The 26,804-nt window shown below is 37.2% G+C and overlaps 1 protein-coding gene across 4 annotated transcripts in view; it reads left to right on the forward strand.

Moving 5' to 3' along the window:
* The first annotated feature begins 648 nt into the window (after positions 1 to 648).
* LOC124606604 (poly(U)-binding-splicing factor half pint) overlaps positions 649 to 26,804 on the forward strand; it is a 120,007-nt gene continuing 93,851 nt past the window's right edge. Inside the window, exons 1-3 of one of the 4 annotated variants that reach the window (XM_047138616.1) lie at positions 842 to 887; positions 1,843 to 1,927; positions 25,879 to 25,967. Coding sequence is in view for 3 of the 4 variants with exons in the window: in XM_047138600.1 (XP_046994556.1) it covers positions 840 to 887; positions 1,843 to 1,927 (133 nt within the window). In the remaining variant the exon portion in view is untranslated. Of the gene's footprint in view, positions 888 to 1,084; positions 1,380 to 1,842; positions 1,928 to 25,878; positions 25,968 to 26,804 lie in introns of those variants that run through there. The other 3 variants (XM_047138600.1, XM_047138592.1, XM_047138605.1) reach the window with 3 other exon arrangements.

Genomic DNA, 26,804 nt, shown 5'->3' on the forward strand with positions numbered 1-26,804 from the left:
TAATGTAATTTTCAGTTTTTGAATGTTCTGTAGGAGTGTTGTGTTTTTATCGTTACATGTGTAATAAGCAATAAAATTTAAGAGTGCCAGATATTTAAGTTTTCGTAGCATTAACGTTATCATGAAACATTACGCTCCTTTTGTGTAGTTTTTTGTTTAAATGCAGTTTTTCGTAAAAATAAACTTTATAATTTATCTGAATATATATTTTTGTCTGGTATTAGTGTAACTTCTTACATAAAATCAAACTATTCCACTGAAACTGCTGAACGCAATTTTTATGGCTATTCAAATATAGCAGTCACTCAGACCCCAGCTGGGATAGTGTGTGACTATAAAATGACTGGGAAACTAAGGATTAAATAGTGGCTTCAGTTTCATTTTTGCCCAAGAGCCCATAGTTACATAGCTACGCCCCTATCTTTCATTCTATTTTTTAAGCGTCAAAATAATTTGATTGTTTATTTCGTTTTGTATATTAAATACAGTGCATTTCATAAAGTTAGTAAATTGTTTTTAATTTAGTCTTCTTCCTATGGTTATTTAGCAATATTAAGCGGTAGTTTACGTAAGAATCAATTACGAAAAATGGAACATTGTCAACCGTAGCTACTTCCAAGCCACAGATATTACTAGGAACATGTTGAATACGATTTCTTCGATAGTTTTTTTTGTATGGGTTGGGAGAAGTCCGTAATCATTTCGGAAAGACGTTTGGTAGTTAAGTAAAACGGAACAGTAGAGATCGATTACACTGGAAAACCTTTTTGTGCAATGCTATGGAGGAAAGATCTTTTGAGTTCGTCTGAAGAACTTCCTGTTCGTAAATTTAGTGAAATATGGCCATGGTACCTAACTTTTCGTCGATGAATGGGGCAGTTGCTGTGGTAAGTAAAGGGCAGATGTATTTTTCTATTGTAAACGTCGTATCCCCACACGTTTTCATGCGGTTTGTCGTCGTTGTGATGTATCTACGTGAAAACCAGCAATTCTTCATGCGTGATTGATAGAGCCTGAAAAACAGGAGGGAGCCATATGGATTTTTGTTAGATAAAATGGCCGCCATTTTATGTTGATACTCTTGTATGCGTTCAAAGGAAAGAACGGAACCTTGCATAAATAGTTTTGCGTTTCAGGTATAAAGTTATCAATCAAGCGTGTTTCAGACATAGAATTGGGAAGTTTCATTCATCAGATTCTAAATTAATTTCTTGAATTTTACGGCAATCGATAAGACACGTTGATACTACAGTGGGAGGCTTTGATAGTGCGGTACCAGCCTCACTTAAGAGTAGAAAAGTTAACCAGTTTTGTTGACCTGTGGATTTGTTAGTTGCTTTAGCAGGGCTGTTCTGTACGTTGCAATGCAGATAACTGACGTAAGTATCGCCAGAAATGCGTAGTCTAAAGGATGCGTCAACAAAAAATGTGTAGTATACTTTCGGCTCGCATTAATTTCGGAGAATTTCGCAGTGAGATCTTTAATATAGAAACTCTTTGCAAGATTGAAATATGCAATGATTAAGAATGGTGCCTATTACATTTGTAGCACACCTGCTGTTCTCAATACCTAAAGTTGTTTACTGTCATTATTTTATATCGGACAGTAGCCTACATTTCATTGATTAACTCCCTGTAGTTTAGATACCTTATTTAGCAAACGTAATTTACCACTAGTTTCACTTGTGTAGACCTGTTAATGAACATTGGTTTGCCTGTGTAACTTCTAGGTGTTGTTAAACTAAGCATAGCCCACTTGGAACTTTGCAGTCGTGTACACATTGAGCCCTAGTTGCCAAGAAGGATAATTGTTAAAATAATTGTAACTAAATTTTATTGTAGGGTCAGCCACAGCTTCCTGCCCCACAGTCAGCCGTACCTTCGGGTGATACGATGGAGCCATCTATGAAGAGATCAAGGATGGAGGGTATGTTATTTAATATTTTTTTTCTTTATTCCTAATAAAATAGTGAGAATTGTGTGGGGAAATCTCATTTCAGAATACTGAGAAGTAATGTTAAGTACTGTTTTTGAAGTTCACATGTGACGGGTCATTATTTTTAGGGGGACAAGAATCAATTAGAATCACAGATTTACTAATCTCGAACGTCTCTCTCTGTTTCTGAGCTGTTACAGGATATCTGTGAAGCCATTACCAAGTGATCCACTAAGTTAACTACCAGTGGAGAAATATGGGCTCACCTTTCCATTGCACACAATTGTGATAGGCTGATTAATTGGAATGTGGCTCATTCAGTAATTACTGATTGCTGAGAATTGTATCATGGTGTTGTTGCTGCTCTAGTTATTGTTTTGTGGAGGGGGGGCTGAAGTAAAACAAGTCTGTTAATTTCACCAATTTGTAAATACAGATGGGCTGTTTTGTTATCAGATGCCTGAATCATGTCCAGTTCTTCCGCAGCAGGAATGCTGATTGGTTCTAAGAGTGTTAACATCTAATTGGATGTTTAACACTAATGTTCCTTTATTTTTAATGGAATCGGTTGGAGAAGTACAACTAAGAAATAAACATTTAGCTTTTGAGCTGTTTCATAAGTATTTAGTATTTAAAATAATGCTGATTCAAACAGTTCAATGTCTCATATTAAGGATTATACTGTAAGAAAATTATTCATATTGACATCAAGATCGTAATTGAGTGGCAGTTAGTTGTAAAACCTACTTCCATGGTATTTGGTTACTTTGTAAGTGGTACTGTACAGTTTGTGTGTAGAGCTTTTCTCTGAATAAAGCCTTGCTGTAAGTACTGTGATCAAGTAAATGTTTCTGGTTTTAGATATGGGTTTTATTGCTGTATTATATCTGCAGTGTTATTGTAGATTGGGTTGAAAACTTTCAGTAGCACTGTTCTAGAACAACTGTTCCCTCAGATGAGAGACTGAAACTTTCAAGACTTAATAAAATAGAGAATAGTCCACATTTAGTTTCTTGAACTGTTGATTTTTATAATAAAACTTGTGGTCTGACCAAAAATTAATTTCCATCAAGTTTGTCCTCTTACACAATATTTTTTTGGGTTGTTATGGACAAAAAAGTATAAAATACCTTACTTATTTCTGTACTTCTGAAAAATCTAATTCTGAAGCTTAGAGCTACATTAAATTTAAAAGTGCAGTGATCCATGTGATTGGGCATGTAATGGATAAAAGTATATATCTGCAATTTATGAAGCGTATGCTAGTCAACACAATAAGGATAGCATGAACATCTTTTGCAGAGTGGTCGTATCAGATTATTATGTGCTTTTATATCAGATATAAAATATGGAACCCTTGCATTTAAACAGTGTTGTCAACAGGGTAATAAGTGTCTCTGTTGAGTCTACATTTGTTCATGTAACAAATATTGCTCGTAAATACCTTAAGCATTATCAGTAATTGTTTTGAAATGGAATGAACCTAAGAATTTTGACAATCAAATTATGTGCGACTGTTCACAAGCTGAACCTCAGAAGGTACTCTATAGTGCCTTTTACAGTGGGCTAGTTGTTTTAAGCAAACCTGGGGTTGAGGTTTTATCATAAGCAAGTGATGCATCCACTTTGTAGAAGAAGTTTGGAGATCGGGAGGTTAAGGTTGACACAACTACTTAGAGTAGTTGGCAAATCACATACTGATAGTTTAGGGAGGTGAAGAATTGTGTACAAATTTTGTGTTGGAAACAATATTGTATTAGTATCCTTTGGTGAACATTTTTAGTATGCTCAATTCAAATTATAAAATGTGTGGAAAAAATCTGCTAGACACAGCCACCACACAATACTGTGATGAAGCTCACAGTGCAGTGAGACTTGAAAGATTGAGACCTTTTTGCTGCTCTGTGGGAGACTGAGAGTGCACCTCTCACTATGATGGTCTGTGTACATATTTCCTACAAACTCTGTGCTGAACTCCTTTCCTTTACTCATTCTGTAGTTAACATGTTACAGAGAGTTTACAAAATACTGTTGGTCTATAGCAGCCATCTGTGTGTGTGTCTGCACCCTGTAAGGCACTTGCTTCTATTTTTGTGGAGTAGAAATGTTTGTCAAAACAGGATTGTATTTCATTTGATCAAATTTTACTCTTTGCTCACTCCCATATAGAGTTAAGGTGTTTTAAGAGGCTTGTTATAAACAGGAAAAAGTTTTGGAGTAAGTGTGCTTTTATTTATGAAAGATTTTCTTTTGGACAGCAAGTCATGCAGTTGATGATATGCCTAGTGTCAGTGTAACACAATTGGTTGCTATAGGTTATGTTGACTACGTGACTGTATGGAGAGTGCTATATGAGAACCTGTTGTATCTGTACCATGTACAGTGTGGAGGAATGGTCTGATTTTTCTGCACAGGTACACTTCTTAGAATGGCTCATTCAATAATGTGCCAACCCTTGCTACACTTTTAATGTGCTGTTTACAGGTGGAGCTTTGTTTCATAGTACATGGTTGTGTTGAAGAGTTGTAGAAATTGGGTGCCAATGTTGTGAGAAAGCACTTTGGACCTCACATCATATAACATATTTTTCCCTCTGCATGAGAATGTTTCCTGAAATCTTTGCCACACCTTGATGTAATCTGGAGCAAGATTGTTGACAACAATTCTGGATTTTTTATAACCTAGTCGCAGCTCTAGAAACACGAAATACATTAACTCTAGATTTCAAGAAGAATCGACTTCTAGTTGAAGATACGAAGAGGAAATGTCATCAACTTTTTTTTTTTTCTCCTCATTAAGGGCTGAAAACAATGTCTGGTAGCAGTATACAGTAAAATAACACAGGTATTAATAGTTATATTTTTTGTGTTGTTGCTGTGGGTTACAAAGTCACAACGTCACTGTGAAAAATGAAAGAAAATGCAGAAAAAATTCTGCAGATGCAACCTGGTGGTAAGAGAGTAACTACCTTGTAGCTAGTCATGAAAATCCAGCAACTGGTATTAAATGGTATTTGGATGCCAGAGCTAGAATTTGTAATAAATAGTAATGTACAGTACAAAAACCATTCAAAAGAAATGTTGTAAAGTAGAACATTTCTGTATGGTGAATGTGTTCGTGAAGTTGAGGTTATAACTTCGGTAAATACCAAGAACTGATATTTCGGTTACAGATACTCATATCAGTTTTAAGCCTCAGCTATAATGTGTTCTAGGTATGTAAACTAGAATAAGAAAGGGTTGCGAGTAGTTTTTGAGAACTCAGATGATGTTCAAAAGGAAAATGTGACTATTGTTGTTGCATAGATAAGAGTCAAATGTGAATACACAAAATTATACATAGGCTATTCGTCTTTTAGCTTCACTAACAGAAGCAATAAAATTGACTCAACATGGAAGGTTGACTCAACGGAGTTACTAATGTGATAAGACCAGTAAGTGAAAGTATTGCTGCACCATCACCTTCAATACCCAGTTCTTAAAAAAACACACACACACACACACACACACACACACAGAGACAGAGAGAGAGAGAGAGAGAGAGAGCGGGGGGGATGATATGTCAAGGGAGACTTTTTCTACTTGGAAATAAATTGTGTTAACAGTGTAGTCATACAAAAGTAATAATCATTCATGAGGTTTGATGGTTCTTGCCAGATTGTTGATATAGCAAAGCCAATGGAAGATCTTTTACGATTCACCCACAAATGAAGATTTGAGAGGCAAGATATGTAGCAATGTAAGGAGCTCAAGGTTTGTCATGGTCTCTGATTTCACAGGCAGACTAGTCTGTACGCCTTCTTAATGTGTGGCATTGTTAGCCTCTATTGCTACACTGTGTGGGGTAGTTGACATGAGCAATATGCCCCATTAATGTATGGTTTTGGAAGAACCTGTATCTGCTGCATGCCAGAGCATAGGGTTGTTTAATTATGGGCTTCTTCCTCATAAGTTGATGAAAAGCCTTTGCCTGTAATGTAAGAGTTCCCAAATTTAGTCGGACTTTGTGATTTTTCACATCGTGCAGCTGTTGCCAACTTGATGTTTTAAGGTAGTAGCTATGAGTACCTCAGGCAGGTGTTCTGGAACCTAAATTAAATTTTGAGCTGATTGTTTTCTAAAAGAACGACTTTACATGCAATTCACTTGATGCACTTGCATCATACATTTTGAACAACTTACTGATCTTCAGTTCTGAAGAAAGGTACCGTTGTTGGCCCTTCATTTATGTAGGTTTCATAGTGTCATTTCTTGGTCAGTGTCTCTTTTAACAATCATCAGTGAAATGTGCTGATTCAGTTCACTTTTGTGTAATGTCATTTTTGTCCTTTAGTAGGAAATGTGCTGGTATATTACAGCAGTGGAAGTGACCCCCGTACTAGCATGGTGGTGTGAGCAGTCATACTGGTATCATAATAAAATTTATTTTTACGTAAATGGACTCGCATTTAAGTTGATGGAATTGTTTGATTTTCTTGTCCCTCTTTTGGTTTCCTCATAAATCATCTCCTATAGCAATTTCTTCCTCCATAATTTTGAAAGCTGTTCCCCTAAATACAAATCACAAGTGAAAGATAACTGTTATTATTGAACACACAGCATTCTCCAGAAAATTGTGCTGGTTGTCAGTATAACCAACTGGGCAAAGTAACTAAACAGGCTCTGTAGAGCACTGAATAAGATTTGAAACATAGTTTCAGCAGCTATTTAGACTGTTAGTAAGAAAGATTCATCAGTCTGGCTTCACTGCTTGGAACGTTGCTTCAGGAACCATATGAAAATCTATCAAACTCACATTTGTCCTTTGGTGGATGTAATATAATATATGATGCTCCTGTGTTGTACATCTATTAAAGAGGGAAATAGACACAGTCATAGCCCCATAGAACATGAGGAATAAAAACTAGACTACAAGAACTTACTCATAGTGATCCAACTGGATAACTTACTCTGTTGATGATTCTTTCTTTTCTTTTGTATCTTTGCTGGAAACAGAGGTATCAAAGTTTTCAAAATTTTTGGAGCAATGCCACCTGTTGTGATAAAAGGCTAGAGTATATATCGAGTGAGCCTGATGACTGTGTGTGAAGACATGTGCAGCTCAATTTGAGTCCACACAGCAGAATGAGGTTTCTGAATGTCCAAATAGGAATATTTTGGATAAGTTGTGTTGGATGCTGCTCATATCAAAGCTTGACTGGAGTTCCTGGACAGAATCAGTGTTAGCTGCAGTCTAAATCACAAATGGTGTCAAACTACAGCATTGAAAGGAAAGGTTCTAGCAGCTCTATGGTATGGAAGAAATATCAATTGGAAGATGAAGGTTTTTGCTTGTGTAGCCTTTTTAAAAATTCCAAAGAAACATGTAGTTCAAATGTTTCTCATTCGCTTCCAGATGCATTTTTAGTGCCTGTAGTCCGAATGGGTACAGATCCTGGTGTCCAGAGCTGATGAAAATAATTTCAGGAAAGGATTCAGTTTTTAATGAAATAAAATTCACTTTTGATGGAACAACAAGTGAACAATGGCTTTCATGAGAAGAAGGAAAATGAGATAAGAATACAAAAAAAGGAAAGGCAAGGGAATTGGTCAAGGTGCCTGAAAAGCTGAAAGCTCTCAAAGCAATGGGAAACAGAGGATGCCTTAATCATTTGACAATTCTACAGTGCTGCCCTTGCATGTTGAATCATTTGCTGATGTTCGTGGGCGCTTATGAAGACGTGCAAGGGACACATGATGGGAGAAACTGGTCAGTGAAAAAATAATTATAGTAACTTAATGAGAAATGGAAGATGACAGAGTGCTTTCAAGTGAAGCAGCCAATTGACAGCAAATGGGTCTTCAAAATTAAGTTTAATTAAGATGGAGAGATTGAAAGGTATAAGACAAGACTGTTCTTAGAGGAAGGATTATGATAGAGGAAACTAATGCCCTTGTTGCGTGGTTGCCTATGTTGAGAACAGTGGTATCCATGGGAAATAACATTTGAAAGTGTGACAAAAGTATTGGACTTGATCAAATATTGACATACATTTGTACGTGGGTAATTTGGAAGATAGTAGTGTGTATCTTCTATTATATATAGATAATATTATAATTGCTGGAAGTTACTCAGATGGGAACAAAAAGATTAAGTGCTTTGGAAAATAGATTTCTCATTTGATATATAGAACAACTTGAATCAATTTCTTGGAATATGCCAGATGATGGAGAGATTATGGTCAGTTGGCTACCATCTTGTGTAAACTACTGGAACACACCAACATTTCAGATAGATGAATACAAGTCATTGTATCAATTGATAGATTGTTTGATGTATACTACGCTTGCAAGACTAGGTGGAGAGCCATTGGAAGGGACTTTAATAAAAGGATACTAAGATAGTGTTAAAGGAATGAAGAGTACTGGTTTGTGCTATGGAAGAGGAGCGGAGGTGAGTCTCCGCTACAGATGCAGATTTTGACAGTGAAGATAGGAAGTTTACATCAGGTTTCCTTTTGCAAGTGCATACAAATACTATTTATTGTATGACATTGTCATGTTTCCTTATATTCGTCTGAATGGCCACAGCAGCAACTGCACTTGTGGTTAATTCAGTTATTGACTGAACAAGGGTCTGTCAGCTACGTAAGGACTTTCGAAGGCAACAATTCTTTTATGTATTTGCTTGGAAGATAGGTTTGAAGAATGATACACTAATATTTAATACAGTTTCGTCAGGCTATGCGAGCAAGGGAATTTCTTTTGCTTATTTAGAAGTTGTTGAATGTAATCAGAAGTTCATTAAATAAACTGCTGTTGTTAAAAGCGACCTGTAAATTGTATGCCTAGGGAATCCCAGCAGCTATCTGTTTATCAAATATCGTGCAGATTTAGACACCAGGCTACTGTACAGATAAATTTGTTACCACAACCTGTATTTCCCTCACAATAACAGAATTGTTACTTTCTAATGTAACCTACACCTCCAAGTTATGCTACAGATTAGTCTGCCACCATATTAACGTAGAATTGGTGGAGGTTGGGAGGGAGGGAGGAGAGATACATTGGCCCATGATTTTGGTTACTTTTCTTCCTGTGTCTGGATGCCTGATCTCACCAGTCTTCATTTGCTTAAAAATGTGTGTGTGTGTGTGTGTGTGTGTGTGTGTGTGTGTGTGTGTGTCTTTGTCTTTTTGTTCTGTTTGTTAATGTCGCAGCCCTGGTATGCTTACAGGAAAGGTAGTTAAAGGAGGTAGTGCAGATGAAAGCTTTTCTTTTTAATCTGGTTGCAGTAACTGGTTAGGTTCAACATATTTTTCATGTAATAACCCAGTTGTATTCTGAAGGGAAGTTTGTGCACTTTTCCGTGTCTCAGCTTGTGTTGTGAGTTGGAAGTCAAATCAGTTTGTGCCATTGATGTGAAATATCTGTTCACCACCGGTCTTAGAATTAAATGTGTGCGGTAGCACTCTAATTATAACTGTTGAATTGTTTCCATTTTGTTAGAATATTTTCAGATTGTTTGCATTTGCATGAGTCAAGCACTTTCAGGTCAGCCATGAGGATCAGCCACAACTACTCATGGCTGAAAATGGTTTTACCACTGACATCTGGGGGTTGATGGTTGGTAGCCATGTAGCAGAAAATAAAGGGTGAAAGATAATAAACCAACCTGAGATTGTTCGCAAGCCTTCTGCCCTCAGATTACTGATAGTAGTTGTAAAGTTGAGAGCAATATTTTTTTCTGTTCTGTGGTGTGCAAGGTTGGTTTGACACTTAACTCGGCTTTTACACCATCTTAATGCTGATTACATAAAATATTTATTGAAGCACTAAAATTGTGTAGTCTGTTTCCAGTAGATACTCTCATTTAACCACAAGAAAAGTGGCCACCTTTCTTCAAATAAATCACACCTGTGTGCTCTGATTATCACATGTAACTGGTTGGTTAAAATACAAACATCATGTCCTCTTGATTACTTTTTTTTATCTCCAAGCATTGCTTTTGAGGTCCTCAGACACTTGGGTATTGTCGAAGGAAAGATGACACCAGAACATTCTTTTGGAAGGAAAATGGATTCATACCCCCCCCCCCCCCCCCTCCTCGAACTTATATTGCAGTAAGAATGTTGGCTTCTGTGGTTGGAACCATAAATTTTCACTGGGTTTGTGACTATAACATGAAATGATAAAACTACTGATTTTCTGTTACTATTGTACACAGACTTCACCAGAGTTGCTCCGTATAACATGGGTGTGTTTGCTGGGTGTATATCCAGTATGTCATTGGCTGGTTGATGACATCATGCCTGCGTGCAAATTATGTGATGATATATACATTTTTGATGTTAAGTGAGCTGTTAATGATATTTGCTGACCCCATTCATGTTTTGTATAAGTGCAACATTTCTGATAATTTGTTTATCCATGATCTTTAATTGGGTATTGCTATGAAACAATTCTTTTGAAAGCCATTAGTGAAACACTGCAACCACCGGTTCATTGAAACCTTACCGTCAGTACACAATAGTCATTACTGCAATCTCTACCTACAAATTTCATGGCTGATATAGAAGAAAAATATTGGAAGCTCAAACTGAAGTAAGATTTGCTAATATGAATATACCTGAAGAAAAGTGAAATACTTTTCCCACATGACTGATCTTGTGCACACTCCGTGAACCATATGAACTCAGTGAGAAAAATGACAGTATTATAAAAGGGATAGATTGCTATTCACCATACTGAGGAGGTGCTGAATCGCAGGCAGAAATACACAAGACTGCTATACCTGGAGCTTTTGGCCAAAAGGCCGCCTACTGTAGAACACACACACACACACACACACACACACACACACACACACACACACACACAGAGCACTGTCTTCATGCAGTGGCCAAACTGAGCAGCTGCCCCTAATGGAAGAAGCAGTCTGCAGTCTGGGTGGTGGAGGTAAGGAAGTAGATAGGTAGATGGGGTGGGAAGGATGAAGGATAACAGGCTAAGGGTGGGAGGAGGGAATACTGCTGACTAGGAGCGGACAGAGACATGGTAGGGCTGCTAGGTGCAGTTGTGAGGTTTAAGGGGTGGGTAAGTTGGGGGAGGGGGGGAGCAGAAAAGAAAAGAAGTAGGGGAGGGGAAAAAAAGAGAGGGACTAGTGGGTGTGTTGGCCGAATAGAAGGCTGTGTAGTGCTGGAGTGGGAGCAGGAAGAGGATAGGTAGGAGAAGTACAGGGATTAGTGAAGGCTGAGGCCAGAGGTGTTATGGGAATGTGGGATGTATTGCAGGGGACCACCTGTGTAGTTCAAGAAAGCTAGTGGTGGGAAGGATCCAGATGATACAGATTGTGAAGCAGTCATGGAAGTGAAGAATAGTGTGTTGGGCAACATGTTCAGTAACTGGGTGGTCCAGCTGTCTCTTCGCCACAGTTTGTTGGTGGCCTTTCATGGGGACAGCTAGCTTGTTGGTTTTCATGCCAACGTAGAATGCAGTACAGTGGTTGCAGCTTAGTTTGTATATCTCATGGCTGCTTTCACAAGTAGCCCTGCCTTTGGTGGGATAGATGATGCTTGTCTAGGACTGCAGTAGGCAGCAGCAGCAGTGGTGGTAGTTAAGAAAAAGGAACATGCTACGTCTTATGTCAAAATTATACTTACATTACAGTTATTTTAATTAAAATAATTTAGGGGTGAATGGGCCCATTCACCAAATAGCAAAAACTTGAGTCATCAGCAGGCAGACACGAAAGAGAATGAGAACTTTCCTAGCTTTAGAAAGAAATAGTAAAGTTTGTTTGTGTGTGTGTGTGTGTGTGTGTGTGTGTGTGTGTGTGTGTGTGTGTGTGTGTGTGTGAGAGAGAGAGAGAGAGAGAGAGAGAGAGAGAAGCAGCTAAATGTATTGAGGTTGTGAGTGGGTACTTTGACAATCTGTATACATCTGCAATGTAACTATCTGATTGCATGCCGGTGCCACCGCATTTTGCATTGCTTATTGTCTTGAAGCAGCGGGCTGCCAAGAAAAAGCATTATTTTTCAAACTCTCAGCAGGTATTTTTATGATGAATACACTGGTGCTTGATTAAATTTCACAACTTAACAATGTCACAAATTGTAATTTTGAAGACAAGGAAGAGAGCATACTTATAATTCTGACAAGGAACCCCCCTTGAGTGCCAAAAGGACAATGATGTTTACCGTATTGGATGCCCTATGTATATCTACCATACAACCATAATATTGGCTGCTAATGGCGACCGAGGGTGTGACTAGAGGTATTAAATTCTGATCACAGCATGAGGCTACAGGGTGTAGTTGAACTGCTTAGTCAATGAGTAACTCAAGAGTGCTACAGTGCGAGTGTTGTTGATACAAAGCAATGGCAACAATAAACAAAGCAAACTTGAATTATATCAACACTAACGGTTGCAGAAGTTGACATTTCACACGGAAAGGAACCCAAGGAATTTCACTGAGTGAGAAAGAGGCGGCAGATGAAATGTTAGCATTACTGCAAGGTGAGTCAGGGGAATATGTGTTGTTGTATTTGCTTGACTGTGTGGGCAGTGTACATGAGTAAAATGATGGTATTTACTTAAGAAGTGAAAGTGGTATTGAAACAGGTGTTCAGCCATGTAGTTCACGGTCTTTGCCTGACAAAGTAAAAAATCCCATCTCCATTGAAACATAGTAAACAACCATCATTTTCCAAGTAGTAGGTACCAAACATAATTATGTACATGGATGATCATCCGAAGCATAGTAAAAAACAGTTACGAACAGATTTCAAAGAAGTCCACAGCAGTATGACCATGTAGTGCATGAGAAAAACTGTGGATTTTAGAGGGAGGAAAGGCAAATTTGTTACAAAAACTGTTGTTCATGCGCTTCAAAGATCCTCGTACAATGTACAGGATGTGCATAATAGTGACCTCCTGCATTATGCTCATCAAATTACGCATAACATAGCTTACAGTGATTTCCAGGGTAGCAGTAGATAGTTAAATAAATTAAAACAGTGCTACAGTATTGGCAGATGTAAGGTAACATAATTTCAAACAAAGCATCAGTTTGACAGTGCACAGTAAACTGCAGAATTCACCCAAAAATTTGTAGACGAGATAAGACCAATCAGCATTAAAGAAGGAGTGCAAATGAAGGAACACTGGAACTTGAGAAGAGTACCAAGAGAGCTCTATCAAGCTCAACTAACATCAATGCGTTAGTACAGTTATATACAATTATACTGACTGTTAATCTGTGTGGTAAATTGGCTGGAAAATTATTTATTGTGCTACGAGAAGTCGTAGGTGCATTTCCCTCCTACGATTCTTTTTTGTGTGTGTGTGAACTCATTAGGGCAATATGGGATATTTACATAACAGCAAGCAAGAATGGAAAAATGCGCATATAAGAACTAAATCTGTGGTTTGAGCACTGTTTTTGGCTAATAGCTGCTCAAAAAACTTGCTTTTGCGTGATTCCTGGTTTGTGTAGAAAAATCATATTCCTTCAGAGCAGATTATTCCTTCTGAAAAGTGTGTAACATTGCAATTCATGCCATCTAGAACCACAATTCCATGCCTATATTATTGCACTATCTATTGTTACATCTTGAAGGATAGCCAGTTTCACAGTAAGGTCCATGAGCAACTGTTTCACATTCAGTCAGTTCTCATCACCCTGTTACACCAATATTCTATATGCATTCTGTGAGAGTGAATATCTGGCTGAATGTCATGCACAGTTCGTAACTCCCAAGGGTTTTGCCTTTGATCTTCATGATGTGAATCTTTGTGATCACTCTGGTGAGCCATTTTTCATGTGGTGTTTGTGATGCAAGTTAATGGTTTGTTTTGATTTCTGAAAGGTTGACGAGGTCCACTTTGTGAAATGTAATATATACATCCCATAGAATGTTGACCTGTGCACCTCTTGGGCATTCATTTTCTGTTGACCTCCTGATGCAGTTGGGGAGTTATTAGCAGCTAATATTTTTTGTCATTGTTAATACAACATTTTCAAACGAGTCTTACAAAAGATTAAACTTGTGATCTTGCACCCAAGGGGTCCCTTGCCAGCGATTAGATAGCACAGGAAAAGAACCATATTTCAATGTCATTACTGTGTAATACACAAAGCTGTCACAAACAAACTCAGATTTTGAAACAAAATCTCTGCGTTGAAGACAATGGTATTTAATATTGTTCATTAATAACTAATTTCTACATTGATCAGCAAATCAGTGTTCATTCCAGTGATGTTGGTGAAAAAAGAAGTTGCTGTCTTTACATACGGATTATGAAACAGTTGTACTGGATGTAGCTTAAATCATCGCTGTTTCTCCCTGAGTGACCCTGTTGAGCCTGATAAATCTCTCTTTAGAGTGTTGAAACTGGTCATCTAGACAGTTTTTGAGGCAACTGAAATATTAACTACAATGAAGCTGAAACTTTTACATACATCAAGATTTGTAAGATATGTTATACAGAGGCCAGTTATGATTCACAGTGCAGATTCACGACTAAGTTTTTGGCGTTGTCTTGAGTTTCTCAACCAGGCTACCAACACGCACACGCACGCACACACACGGAATATATTTCTGTAATTTGCAATAAGCTGGAATATATAAGATCTTTCTTGAAGCAGAGAGTTAAAATATCACTTGCAGTATTGCACAGCATACAAGTGCTGCTGCAAAAATAAGTTGAGAATAATAGGCTGTCACATCCTGTTACATGTTCCAATTGTGCAGAAAGTTTTTCATATGTGCTAACAGTATGTGATTCAAGTGTACATCCGTGTACAGTTTCAGTTGAATATGAAGAGATTGGTGCAGTACTGTAAAGTTCTGAATGAAATACAAATAATGGAAGAAATAAAGGTAAACAGTTGCCATATAGTTGAGGAGCTAGAAATTTATGTATTTAAAAAGGGCAAATTGACTGTTATAAACTAGTGGAAGAAGGTTGTTACGTAGATTTGCTGCAGTGGGGGAGCATACCCTGTAATGTCTGCTGTTTAAAAATTACCCTTTCTCTGCAGAAAAGTAGCAGGTAAAATCTCGTGGTAGCGTTATCGCTCCCCGCGCATGGGGTCCCAGGTTCGATTCCCGACGGGGTCAGGGACTTTTTCCTGCCTTGAGATGACTGGGTGGTGTTGTGTCGTCTTCATGATCATCATCATCATCATCATCATTCATCCCTATTACGGTCGGAGGAAGGCAATGGCAAACCATCTCCGCTAGGACCTTGCCTAGTTGGCGGTGCTGGTCTCCCACATCGTCCCCTATGCTCCTTGGAGTATGGGACCGCGTCATCATCAAGATATAAATATAATCACACTACTGCTGAACTTTACGGGATGAAATGGCAAAAAAGAAAAGAAATTGTGCTACAGCAGACATCCAAAGATAATGAAAGTAGTTAGATGTGATAATTATCTTGTACACTGAGTGTGAGAAGTTTGATCAAATTTACACTCACTCGTGTCAAGTTGAAGAGAGATTTATCAAATGTATGTGAATCTTGGAACATGCGCTTGTTTGTTACTTCTATGAAATGGGTACCTTTCGTAATACAGATAAATAAACACAACCAGTCATATTTGAGAAATATTTTGTAGGACTTTGGTGCCTAGAAAACTACTTCTTGCTACGTGAAAGTTTTTGGTTATTCAGTTGATATATCTAATGAAGCTTGCAGAGTTAAATCCAAGGCAAGGTTATTGATCAGTTACGCCAGGTGATCAAAAAGTCAGTATAAATTTGAAAACTGAATAAATTACGGAATAATGTAGATAGAGGTACAAATTGACACACATGCTTGGAATGACATGAGGTTTTATTAGAACCAAAAAAATACAAAAGTTCAAAAAATGTCCGACAGATGGTGCTTCATCTGATCAGAGTAGCAATAATTAGCATAACAAACTAAGATGAAGCAAAGATGATGTTCTTTACAGGAAATGCTCAATATATCCACCATCATTCCTCAACAGTAGCTGTAGTCGAGGAATAATGTTGTGAACAGCACTGTAAAGCTTGTCAGGAGTTATGGTGAGGCATTGGCGTCGGATGTTGTCTTTCAGCATCCCTAGAGATGTCGATCGATCACGGTATACTTGCGACTTCAGGTAACCCCAAAGCCAGTAATCGCACGGACTTAGGTCTGGGGACCTGGGAGGCCAAGCATGACGAAAGTGGCGGCTGAGCACACGATCATCAAGCGACGCGCGCAAGAGACCTTTCACGCGTCTGGCAATATGGGGTGGAGCGCTATCCTGCATAAACATAGTACGTTCCAGCAGGTGTTTATCAGCCAGGCTGGGGATGATGCGATTCTGTAACATATCGGTGTACCTCTAACCCGTCACGGTAGCAGTTACAAAACCAGAATCATGCATTTCCTTGAAGAAAAAAGGTCCGATAATGGAAGATGTGGTAAATCCAACCCATACCGTGACTTTCTCGTCATGCAATGTAGTTTCCATGACAGTTCTAGGATTTTCGGTAGCCCAAATTCTGCAGTTGTGGGCGTTGACAGACCCGTCGGAGCGTGAAATGAGCTTTGTCGGTCCACAACACGTTACTCAACCATCGTCATCTTCTGCCATCTTTTGAAATGCCCACACCGCAAATGCCCTCCACTTCACTAAATCGCCAGGTAACAGTTCATGATGCTGATGTATTTTGTACAGATAGCATCGGAGGGTATGTCTCAGTGCCAACCAAACAGTAATGTATGGAATGTCGGTGCGACATGCTACTGCATGAGCGCCGACTTCCCCATGCATAGATGAACCCGCTACAGTCTCCATTTCTTCCTGAACTGTCTTGGCAGCATTACGCCTCGCGCTCGATCGGCCATTACAGGGTCTATCGTCTAAACGACCCGTGGCTTCGAACTTCGAAATCATTCTCGCCACAGCTGCATTTGTCAATGGACCTTTACCCATTCGAATCCCGTTCCTATGGTGATAGGATCGTAATGCTCAACTAGCACATTCCCCATTCTGATAATACAGCTTCACTAAAAGCACCTTCTCAGGTAACGTCAACATGCTGCGACTGCTCGCGCATCTGATTCTCTCTCTCATTACAGCTCCTTTTATACACGATTGTCATGTGCAGTCACTGACGTTTTGCTGTCCAGTGCCATCTGTCGGACATTTTGTGAACTTTGTTTTTTTGTTCTAATAAAACCCCATGTCAATCCAAGCATGAGTGTCAATTTTTACCTCTCTATCTACATTCTGTGGTTTATTAAGTTTTCAAATTTATACTGACTTTTTGATCACCTGGTATTAACAACTGGAGCAAATGTCTTAGTCATCCATCCCCTGTATACACTATGAGACTGCCAATTTTACAAAACTTGGTCCATATGGCAGTGCAGTTCAAACAGAAAGTAGCACAGAAGCAAATAAGTGTGTGAAGCTAATGTGGCAGGAATGAATGGAAGAATACTCAAAATTCTACTAATCTGTGCTGAACAGGAAAGGTCACAGTGCATTTTCATGGCAGTCTGAAGAACATTTTGTGTATGAGCCAAAGATATTTGTTGGAAATACAGATAGTTCTGTGCGTTACAAATTCTTTATTGAACACCATGCTTAGCTGACTTCATGGGCAGCGTCACAGTATGAAGTCACAGTAACACACAAAACAGAATGTTATTGAGAATATTGTAGGATAACTTTTATTTGTAATTTTTTTTTTTTCTTTAACTTTCCTTTTTGTCTCTCCATTGTGTTTCCGTGTCATGGCTTATCAAAATTGTGCTGTGATAGTGACTGTGACACTTTGCTTCACTGCTGAAGTTATGCCTTTGTACTTCCATTCTAACAATGTATTCTTAGAGTTGTAGTAATGAATGGAAACCTTATTCACATGTAAACAAAGTGTAAGGCTTCTTCAGTGCATATAACATTTCTTCCATATCATGTCGTGTCAGATCACATGAGGTTGCCAATAGAAAGATTAAAACAGCTCCAATGAATATAGATATATATATAATGTTTACATCATCTTTAGTATCTTTGAAACATTTCTAATATCCAATCTTGTACTATTAAAGGACTACAAAATTTTGACTGAGTGTGTGATTGTGTGAATGTGCAAGAATTTAAATAACGGCAACAGTTTTGCCAAATTGCTTACGTATTTTCTAATGTTAATGCAAGGGAAAGGAAAAAAAAGAGAACTTAGAATAATTTAAGGGTGCCACAGGTGTTGGTGGTGAATTCTGGTGTCCCAAGTGTTTTTGAAACAAGGTTTGTGCTGATGAAAATCAGAGGAAATAATAGTACACAAGCAGTTGTTTGAATATTAATAAAAACTCTACCTGCGGTCTACTTTAGGAAATGAAACTCGGTGCCATTGTAGCGCATTAAAGATTTGTCCATTATATTCATTGTTGAAGTAATAAGATGTCCAATGTAGGCTATAAATAAAAATAACAAATATTGTATCCTACTCTTCATCACATTGTCGTTCGTACTCCACACCTTGAATACTTCGAGGGGTTATAAATTTCAATAAACATTCAACTTGCAGTGTTGTAAGACAACGAAAGTCATTTTCGTAGGCATAGGAAAAAGACAGATACGCAGTTGCTGGATTGTTAATAGAACGATTGTTAATAGAACATTTAATATAAATATGCATTTGTAGTCGCTATGTACTACTCAATAATGATGTTCTTTACATATAATGCACAAGCAACAGAAATCTTGCCCCCTTTCTCCCCATAAAGGAGTCTATGATCATAGTCTCCGTTGAACAGCAGAATGTAAGTATAAAATCTAGACACTACAGAAAACTTCCACTGATAAATGAATTGATATTTTGTTTATAGTTGTCTGATTGTGGAAGTGACACTGAGATGTAAGTATTTTATCAGTGATGTAGTAAGTGCTGTACTGAAATCCTTTGACACATTTTCCGTTCTTTGGTTCACGTTTAAGATGCATTTTTGCCATTCTGCTTCTTTAAATTGTTTTGAAGTATGAAAGAATACTTTCTGTGAAGTTTAGGTATTTATAGCCATACTCATCCAGCTCGACATGTTTGTGCATAACTTTACTGTTGTAAAAGATCTTACAATACTTGGAAATTCTTCTAATGAATTATATTACAATGAACAAAAGTAGTAACTTGGAGATTAATTTGCTGAGTTGAATGGGATATGTACCTTGTTAATATCCTTGCAATACTGCAGCACTGCCTTTGTTGAACAACGAAAAGCCAGTGAAGATTACAGCTGTATTAAAAAAACAAAGAAAGAAAAAGACCTGAATAGGAAGGAAAACCAAACCCATCAATCTTTGTGACCAAACAATATTGGTGAATAGCAGCCATATCTCCATTATTCAAACTTTCTGTCATTTTAATATATACAGATTCAACCTTAACTCTATGAAATTTTGGACAGTGTTTAGGGATACACACAGTATTCTGGTATCAGATCCCCTTGGCCTCCAGTAGCCTAATGGAGTAATTACATTTAATTTGCTTTATTACCCACTTTTTCTTTGTATTACACTGGAAGTAGCTGCAGAGCAGTACAAATGTTAATGGTGTGTATAGTGTCTTCCTTGTCAACAAATCTGTCCCATTCGCGTTGGTATTTGATGTTTACAAGAGTAATGTCCACCGTACTCTTCGCCCTCAAGTTCGCAAATTGGTGTAACAAACTGAATTATAATTACCTTACTACTCTGTAACAAGCTTCCAGAGACAGTCCCTTATACCAGAATACTCACAGAAATTTTTGATTAATTTGGACGGACACACACACACACACACACACACACACACACACACACACACACACACACAGTGCCATCTGGAATTTATTAAGTCATTATGTTTACAGTTATTTCTACCATGAGATAAGTTATGGGAAAGGGAATTGAATAGGGTGATGTAAATTGTTCTGTTTTGGACTAGTGTGACGTTCATCCACAGATTAACTTTCATAAAAGTCTTTTGAAGTATTACTAATACATCCTATGAAATTTTATTGGTTGTCTTCCCACTGAAGGTAATTTTCTTCCGAATTTTTGGTGTGGGTATCTTACAACTTAAGTCTTCCACTGAGGCATATTCAGTGACTGCTTCAAGCAAAATGTGAGAGATATTGGCCGGCCTAGTGGTTCTAGGCACTTCAGTCTGGAACTGCGTAACCACTATGGTCGCAGGTTCGAATCCTGCCTCGGGCATGGCCTTGTGTGATGTCCTCAGGTTAGTTAGGTTTAAGCAGGTCTAAGTTCTATGGGATTGATGACCTCAGGTGTCCCATAGTGCTCAGAGCCATTCGAACCATTTGAGAGATATTGCAATGGGTATAATAGCAGACTCATGTTTGAATTGTGGAATTGAATTCCCAAGAAAGCATGACAACTGTGAAAAGGACATTACGGATTTTCTTCATAATCTCAAATGATGTACTCACGGATGAGATACTGAAAACTAATCTTTCTTCCTCAAGCAAATACTGCATGTCTTTAATTTTGATAATGTAACTTTTAAATCAGAGATTTCATTTCCTATGTATTCTTATCTTCTCCTTTGTTGGTTTGGCAGGAGTGAAAGGAGAATGTCACCACGTGAAGGTCCATTTCTGCTCCTATGTTGTTAGTTCAAAGAGTCTGTAAAGATGTGTGTGTTGCCTAGCTGGTTGTAAAGGTGCATTTTATGTCTAACTTCCTTCATCTACACCTTTTTTATGGTAGTAAAAAATTAAACTTTGCTTCTTTTTTCTCGCAATTATAACACACATCACGAAGACATGACTGCCCTTAAAACATGTTGTAGATAAAAAGCAAACTTGTTTAAACCTGAGCTCTGTAGAGTTGGGGGAAGAAAATATTAGTCTTGCACTTTTAGTAGCCCGTATTTTTGTGATCGTATGTGACACAGTGAGTCTTGTTTCCTTTGTTCTGGTGATGGCATTTTTCATAGGAAAGCTACAATATTGGATCTCTCCAGTGACCATGTCTTTAAGTTTGCATTTTCTATAGGTGAATCCCAAGAATTTTGGAAATCTGTATCAATTGGAGCCAATTTTGTGGATTGTCATCTATTACTTTGTGGCAAGTAGAGTACTGACCATGATTATGGAGTCTCTGAAAGCATTCTGTTATTGCTGCAAACTTATTTTTTGCTACTAAATTTGGACATGTGCCGGTATTCATAGTCAGTAACATAATCATCTGGTTCTTGAAATGGAGTTGAATGTGAGCAGCAAAAGAGGTAAAATAAAGCTGATGGTTTCTTTAATTTAGGATAAAGATTTGATAACCCTGCTTTTAACCCTATCTTCCCCTTCACATGTTTCTAGGTGGGAGGAAATCCACAGAACATTACAAACAATTGTTTTTTCCACTGATGATCATATGAATGTTTTAATTATTGTAATATAAAAACAAGTTAATGGGACAGTCAGTTAATGGGGAAAGGGTTTGTCTTGATTACTGTACATTGCACTCTTCTAAACACACATGTTCAGCAATTTTTTGGAGCAGATAGGGTGGCTTTATGATAATCTTACTAGGTTCTGACATGTTCCTTTGCATACATTATAAAATCCCATACTCCATGTTTGTTATCACCTAACAAGCTGTGTACAGAATTGTAATTTCTTGCCGTATGCAACTGTGGATATGAGGCATGTTGATGACTGAACTCTAGGGCATGTTCCAAATTGTGTTACTGTTTCTGCTTCTGGCATTCAGTTCACATATTGTTTGAAAGAAAACTGACGTATGTTGGTTGTTTCTTCTGTTTCCTTTATGTCCTAACAAACTCTTTGACCAAAAAAAGTCTTCAACATCCATGCTCTAACCAGCATATGTTCCCAGTATATTTTTTCGGGGTAATACACTGTGCAGGAAGAAAGACAGATCTTTTCATAATTACTTTCTGTTGGACAATTTTATAAAAAAGTATTAATTCGAGAATTGGGTACTATTGCTAATAAATTCAGGTTCATTACTTTCCATTCTGGTCGCAGTGTCTGAGCTACACCTGTTCTATTCTTAACTGATAATCGGCTGCCACAAGCAATGAAATTATGTGGACTTGTTTACTTCCCCTTTTGCACTTGACATCAGTATGTTTTAAATAGTGTTCTTAAGCAGTGATTACAGAAAAAACTTTTCGTATCTGATATGTTTGTGCTTGTTAGTTTTTGCATACTGGTAAATGTCTTTAAGCAATCTAAAGTAAAGGATACTTCACTGAAATTTGTAGTGAATCAATGCATTTTTACATTGATTATCTCTTAATGAACTGAACTTTAGTTTAACTTTCTAGGACGTATTTGTGCTTAAGAGTTCTTACAAGTTCTTACAATCATTATCCATGTCCATTGTAACTTTAATTTTAGTCCATGTTTTAACATAGTTTGCTCACTGTTATATATGCAAGCTTAGAATTCATAGTAATCGTCAGTGTTACATATTAGATTTCCTAACTCTGCACTTGTCACTGCTATACAGATGAACAACATTGTCTTTAAAGCACACTATGCCTATCACTACTTTATTTTACTTGAGGATACAGAAGAGACGACACTTCCACAAGTGTATGTTATGTAGAATAAATAATAATGATTATAAAAATCCCATAAGTAGTAGATTGACAGTTTACGTATTGAGTGCAGAATAATGGCTACAAATGCTTTTGCTGTATGCATTAAGTGGACGGATGTATTGTTAGATACATAGACATATTTAAAAATAGATTATAATTGTGTAAATTAGGTATTAAAACAGTGATCGCTAACTGAAGACAATTCGTAATTTTTTTATGTTTCCAGATTGTGACACAGGTAAAGGGGTTAGGGGTACACGGTCCAGGCAACTACAAGCTTCGCTCATCTGTGAATTCTTAGCTCTCCTGGCATTCAGCATTTGATTTTTCATTTTATTTTTGTGAATATTGATATATCTACTGCCATGAGCGTATACTTGAAATAGACAAGTAGCCAAAAGTAGCAGTACTTCAGCCTGCAGTCCTGCATGTGGTTTTAATATTGTTTTGGATGCTTAAGTCCAAGTACAGTGAAAGAAAAAAAGTGTAGCGAAAGACCATTCCAATTAAAGTGCACAGTGTCTCCCCCACTACATATCTTTCCCACACTTTCATATTTCTCCTATACGCGAGATAACATTATCAGTTCAAAGTGCACAATTTCATTTGATGCTCTCAAGCTTCATCAAAAACAAATGAAATGTGTTACACTTATAGAACTTCATTTGTGCCTTCTTTTGTGTTGATCATAATTAATTACTTTGATAGGACTATGTTGTGCATTACCTTATTGTTCTTGGCACTGTCTGTCTGCACATGGTTTTGAGCAGAATTCTCAACTTTGATCGATTTTTTAAAATAAATTACTGGGGATTAAATTTCTTCGAAAGTATTGATTCATTTTAATAAATACCGTATACAGAAGACAATTCACAGCTTTTGGTCACAAAAACTTGTACATAATAAGCAAAAGTGGGGTGAGAGAAAAAAGGGGGGGTGGAGGGTGACTGTATAAATAATTTTAATTATACTCTTATTTATACTTTATGTAAATGCTACGCTTTCTAATATCAGTGCCAAGTAATAACCCAATGTAGTGTTAGGATCTTTTTAGTGACAGGGTACAATACCCCTAAGTGAATGTGGCGTGTCACTGCAAAAGACCGCAGTAAGAGAGAGGTACACCACCATGTAGTGTTCATTTTAATATGATTTATCATATGCAGTAAATGATATTGTTAGGCAGACACTCATTCATTGTGCTTAGCAGCAGTTTGTAACGTAACACAAATAATTTTACTTGTCATATTTAGGGAAAACTTCCAGGGACAAGCTAGAGTGATTGAACACTTTATTGCTTACACGTGTGACAGATTTACAAAGTCCACAGTAGCCACATATGATTAGTACAAGTCATCTATTCACAGACACAAGAATAAGATTTTCAACTTGCAGTAGTCTTTAGACAATCTTATTTTCTGGAAGAACTACAGATGTAATAATGCCTTAAAATAGGGGGCGGGAAGTTAAGTTCTTAACATCGAATGTGCGTTACATATACTGTAACTGTAATTAAATTTACTTGACATCGAGATTTAGGCAAGCACATATCCATAGTGAAATATACAACATAAATTTGATGCACTCAAAAGTAAGAGTAAATTATTTGAAATGTCATGACTAGTACTGCAAAGCAGAAATTTTGAAGTGAAGTGACTGGTAACAAGGAGTTCATTTTCTAGGAGACATTTTGTTCGCATAGTCAGAAATTTGCCCAAAACCATTATTTAATGAATAAAATGAAAACTTGAAGTATTTAAAAGGAGAAAAGATGTTCAGTTTGTGTCTTTGTGTTGTAGACTTGGATCACAAGCTGTAACACTTTGAGTGTCATAAATGTTTCTAATGCACACATAATTGACTGCAGGTTGTTAATTTTGCCAGCTTTGATTGGTGTGTGCGCATGAGCGCAAGCGTGCGTGCGTGCACGTGCATGTGGTTTTTATTATTATTATTATTATTAGTGGTGTCCCACCACCAATATAAAAGGTTACTTCATGACATTTACATGACACAGAACATACTATATAAACATATTGTTTGCTATTTGGAATGAATGAACTGTTGTCACAGTCCAGGAATTTCATTGGACCATTCTGGTAATAAAATCTATTGTGTAAATGTCATTGCACAGTACTAAAAGAATGGCATACTGAACGTGTCATAATGTGTCCCATGAAATTCTGAAATTGTGGGTTTTTGTTGCAGCTACAAGACACCAGTCTGCTGTATAATTACTAAACACATACTAGAAATATCAGAGTATGTTAAGCATTATGTGTAGTTTAAGGTATTTATGGCTTACCTGGCTTCCCCAATTGTATTTTCATTATCTCTTTCCTATAATGGAAGAAATCAAAACTGAATTACAAACCATAAAAAATTGACAATATCTTCAGACTGTGTTCTCTTTGGGAAATGGACATTCGTGTTAAAATATTAAAAATGATTTTCTTATAAATTCTTTCCTCAAATCTGTCCAACATAAATCAAGAAGAGGATTACTTGACTTCATATGGTTATACATAGTATTCCTTATACCTTTGTAATCACGACGACTTTGAGTATCTAATACTTATGCTTTGCTCCTTGTTATTTCTTCATTACCTGCTGATGCAACTGTCATATGAATATAGACAATCTTCTTTCTCACATACTGTTATGAAATATATTGTTGACTTTGAATAATTCAGTACTTCATCTTTATCCTTCTTCTAACTTTGTGTGTGTTAAAAATCAGAAATGAATACTGGTATTTGATAAAAACTTTACTTTTCAATTCTTCATGGAACATATAGTTGAAACTATATTTGTGTGTTTGGAGATTAAGGATAAAACAGTTTGTGGTTTTTCCCACCCTCACATCATTGTGCCATCATTCCTTACACAGTCCAGTATTTCCCTGTTGTTGTAAGCTACTGTAGGAATAGCAATCAAAGATTTTGGCTGAACATTTTTCAGATCAAATTGTCTGGTGATACTGAAAATGTAGTGTTGTGTTATGGTGCTGTAATTTCAGTTTACATCAAAAATATCTTAGTGTTTTGTACAGTACACAAGAGTGATCATAGGCTGCTTATGTACTTATAATTGAATGGTAGAACAGGATCAGTATAAACTTGAACACTAGCAAGAGTTGGGGAAACCATGTATGTCATTTGGAGCAATTTTTGTAGTGGTATGCAATATTCATGAGAACGTAATACTTCCAGGATCAGCTTATGTAATTGAAAGAGCCTGTATTCATTATTGTTTTTGCTATTTGTAAGTTTCCTAGCTTGGGGAAGTGATAACATTCGGTGTTGCCTAGTGTCCATCTGTTTTCTTGATTTTTTTCCTCTTTTTTCTGTGTTGTTCCATGGTTAGAGTTGCGCCTAGCCTAGCCCTGGTGTTTTCAGCGATGTGGTGATCCGGTCAGGGGCCAACATGACACTGGCCGCCTGCTATTCCCCTTGGTAAAGGTCAATTTAAACCTTGAGTCACCATGACTTTTTCCTGACATCAGACGTAACAGACATTCAATTTTCTCATGAAAACATAAATAATTTTATAACAGAATGCCTCTATTTCTTTTTAACTTATTTGTATAACAATGTCTGTAGCCGTTTTATGTCAGGATTTTGATAAGATTTTTTTTTAATATTATTATGCAAGACTCCTCAAAACCATGTACAGCTATCTTGTGTTAATATTAGTTATATGTTGTTTTGTGTTTGTAGTAGATTTAAAGCTGAATGAATGTGTGTTAGCTATTGAAGCTACAGTTTTAAGCTGTACCACTGTAGAATTTTCAGCTGTTGAATTTCTTCCTAGTTCACTTGCAATCCCTTCAAATATTTTTGTGATATACCCTGATAACTTACACAAAAGCAAGTTGCCTTTCTTTTATTCTTCTCTTCTAAGATTTCGAAAAGAAAGGTACTGATCTAACATGAAATAGATCATGATAAATAAGACTGAAGTTGCATGTGCACATTTGTGTCAACAGGCGAAAGCTTGGGAGAATGGAAGACATTTAACCCTTGCTCGTGAGAATATATAAATCATTCAATTTTAACAAAATTTGAAATTTTCTGCCATTTTAAAACTCTTCACTAGATCAGGACTGGAACCTAGATCTATGCCTTTTGCAGGCACCTATCTATTGACCAAGCCAGCTGAGCATACCCCGTACATTGACTGGAACCTACAGTCAAGAATTACCTCTTTACGAATCTCAAGAGATGTCTCCAGCACTTTTTGGTGGAATAGCATCATTGAGAAAGAGACGATGTAGTGGAGAATGGCTTAGT

This window comes from Schistocerca americana, chromosome 1, assembly GCF_021461395.2.
Source record: "Schistocerca americana isolate TAMUIC-IGC-003095 chromosome 1, iqSchAmer2.1, whole genome shotgun sequence".
Lineage (NCBI taxonomy): Eukaryota > Metazoa > Arthropoda > Insecta > Orthoptera > Acrididae > Schistocerca > Schistocerca americana.